Here is a 2,500-nt window from a genome sequence, read left to right on the forward strand (position 1 = left end):
GTGTTTGTGTGTGTGCGTGTGAGTGTGTGTGTGAGTGAGAGTGTGTGTGTGTGTGCGTGTGCGCATGTGCGTGTGTGTGCGTGTAAGTAAGAGTGTGTGTGTGTGTGTGTGTGTGTGCACGTGCGTGCGTGTGTGTGTGCGCGTGCGTGTGTGTGTGTGCGCTCACCACAGATTTGGTGTTTCGTGGCTCTCGTAGCAAAGACAGATCATAAATCTCATCTTCAGTGTAATAGAGATCCAGTGAAAGCTAAAAAGAAATAAAAAGAAATAATCAAATCAAATGATAAATGATAATATATATCTATAAAGTCTGTGTTTTCAGGTTATCAGTATCAGAATATAAATGTTTATTTAAAATATTTGAATATTCGGTCATTGTGTTGTATTCTGATTTAATACACACTAAATGGTAGGTTTGTGGACACCTGAGCATGAGATTGTTAGCTGCTTCTTTTGGAACAGTTTGCTGTTATAATGAGCTCCTCCCGTCTGGGAAGATGTTCCTCCAGATTTTTTGGAGATTTGTGGAGATTCTTTCAGCTACATGAGTGTTAGTAAAGTCTGGTACTGATGAAGGTGAGGAGGCCTGGGATGCAGTCAGTGCTCACATTCATCATCAATAGCATTGGAGCTCTATAGCAGGAGATCTTCCAACCCATGGAAAGCAGATTTCTGCACAGGGGCATTATTGTCTTGCTGGAACAGGTTGGGTCTCCTAGTTTAAGTGAATTGAAATGTTTGTGCTCCTGCATCCAAAGTTGTCCTACACAATTGTGTAACAGTTTGGAGAAGAACTTCAAATTGCTAGAAAAGTCAGATGTCCCAATACTTTTGTCCAGATAGTGTATATTAAAATATTTACAGCATGCCTACGGTTACCAGGACCTACAGCCAGCAGGTAGATAAGATCCATGTTGGGCTCCACATGAGCCGCTGAGCTCTGTAACGCCATCAGCTCTTTAAATGTGATGTAGAGCTGCTGCATCTTCACCAGGTTCAGCTTGCTCTCCTCGATCCAGTCGGAAAAAACCACGTGCACAGCGATCAGGTCCTTCAGATGCACGCCCAGGATGGGGATTTTAAACCCCTCACACTCGTTGTAGGCTTTACGGTACGCGCTGTAGTTCCCCTTCGACGACACCAGGTCCGTCATCTCGCTCCACATCTGCTGCGGGATGTAAATTAACGTTAATAAATAAGAATTCATAATAACTAAATCATATCAGATGTTAACTTTCAGGTTTAACAATATTAAATATCATTAGTGTGCTCACTGAATCGCGTTTTCAGGAAAGACTGAGGCAATAAATACCATCAGCCATTTAGAAACCAGCAAACATTTGTGCTTGGGCCCCTAAATTGCTCCTGTTATTATTATTATTATTAATATTAATATTATTATTATTATTATTATCATTATTATTATTATTATTATTAATATTATAATGACCTTGGTGACATCAGCACTGAGGTGTGCATGAGTTTCTTTCAGGCGTGAGATGGAGCTGTGACTCAAACCCCCGACCACCGCCATGAGCGTGTTGAAGTTCTGCAGGTGGAGAAGTTTCTGAAAGAAAGAGAGTGGGAAAAGAGTGAGAGAGAGAAAGACTAAATATTGTCCTACTGCACCTACACCTGTCCTACTCAAAAGTAGGTCCACACCTGTCCTACTCGAGACCTCCATCAATACTAAATATCAAATACAAGCCCAGGTGTCACCATATCAGGCAGCCAGACAAAGAGAGAATTTGGGAGCTAAATAGTTAAATTGAAGACGAGAAGAGATTTACACAGGAAGAAAGCCACACACAAACACACACACACACACACACACACACAAAACCTTTCCCACAATGCACCATGCTATTTAGTGCACTCGAAACAGAAAGAGAAGTCCTCCCTCGCTCGCCTTTGTTTTTGTATCTAAAGCATCAGTGTAGCGTTAATGCTAATGCACTTAGCGCTCTGTGATGTAATTGCTGTGAGTGACTAATGCCGCTTTGTTCGATTAAAACATTTATAAAGCTCAGTCTGCTGAAGAGCTCGTCATTTCATCTGAACACGAACAGCTTACTGCACACGGAGATGTTCTATCCCCCTCGCTCACCTACGCTCTCCAACCTCCTACTGTACTCCTCATCAACACCATCAGCATATTAAACATTAGCATATCATCAATTAGCATATCAAAGAGGCAGCAAAATGTCAGGGTCCTCCATCCTTCTCCACATCTCACCACCAAACCCCCCAGAATTTTACAGTCTTTTACACCATATTACCATTTTCTCCTCCTTTTAAATTTTTCTTTTTCTCCTTTCATCATCATCATCTTCTTCTAGAAGAAAAAATATGGAAAGTATTAAGACCCCTTTCATGATGCAGCCTGATACTACAATCATTTAACATTCCTGAGATGTTACTCCACCCTAAATGAAGTCCACATGTGGACAAGTTTATTGATTGGACATGAATTAGAAAGACGCACACCACTTTACAGAAG

General features: G+C 41.2%; 1 protein-coding gene across 2 annotated transcripts in view; it reads right to left on the reverse strand.

Moving 5' to 3' along the window:
- rasgrp3 (RAS guanyl releasing protein 3 (calcium and DAG-regulated)) overlaps positions 1-2,500 on the reverse strand; it is a 42,982-nt gene that overhangs the window by 11,770 nt on the left and 28,712 nt on the right. Inside the window, exons 8-10 of one of the 2 annotated variants that reach the window (XM_046855941.1) lie at positions 1,451-1,567; positions 890-1,168; positions 167-247 (exon numbers count right to left, since the gene is read on the reverse strand). In XM_046855941.1, coding sequence (XP_046711897.1) covers positions 167-247; positions 890-1,168; positions 1,451-1,567 — 477 coding nt within the window. The remainder of the gene's footprint in view (positions 1-166; positions 248-889; positions 1,169-1,450; positions 1,568-2,500) is intronic. The other variant, XM_046855942.1, reaches the window with a different exon arrangement.

Source organism: Silurus meridionalis, chromosome 8, assembly GCF_014805685.1.
Source record: "Silurus meridionalis isolate SWU-2019-XX chromosome 8, ASM1480568v1, whole genome shotgun sequence".
In the NCBI taxonomy this organism is placed as follows: Eukaryota; Metazoa; Chordata; class Actinopteri; order Siluriformes; family Siluridae; genus Silurus; species Silurus meridionalis.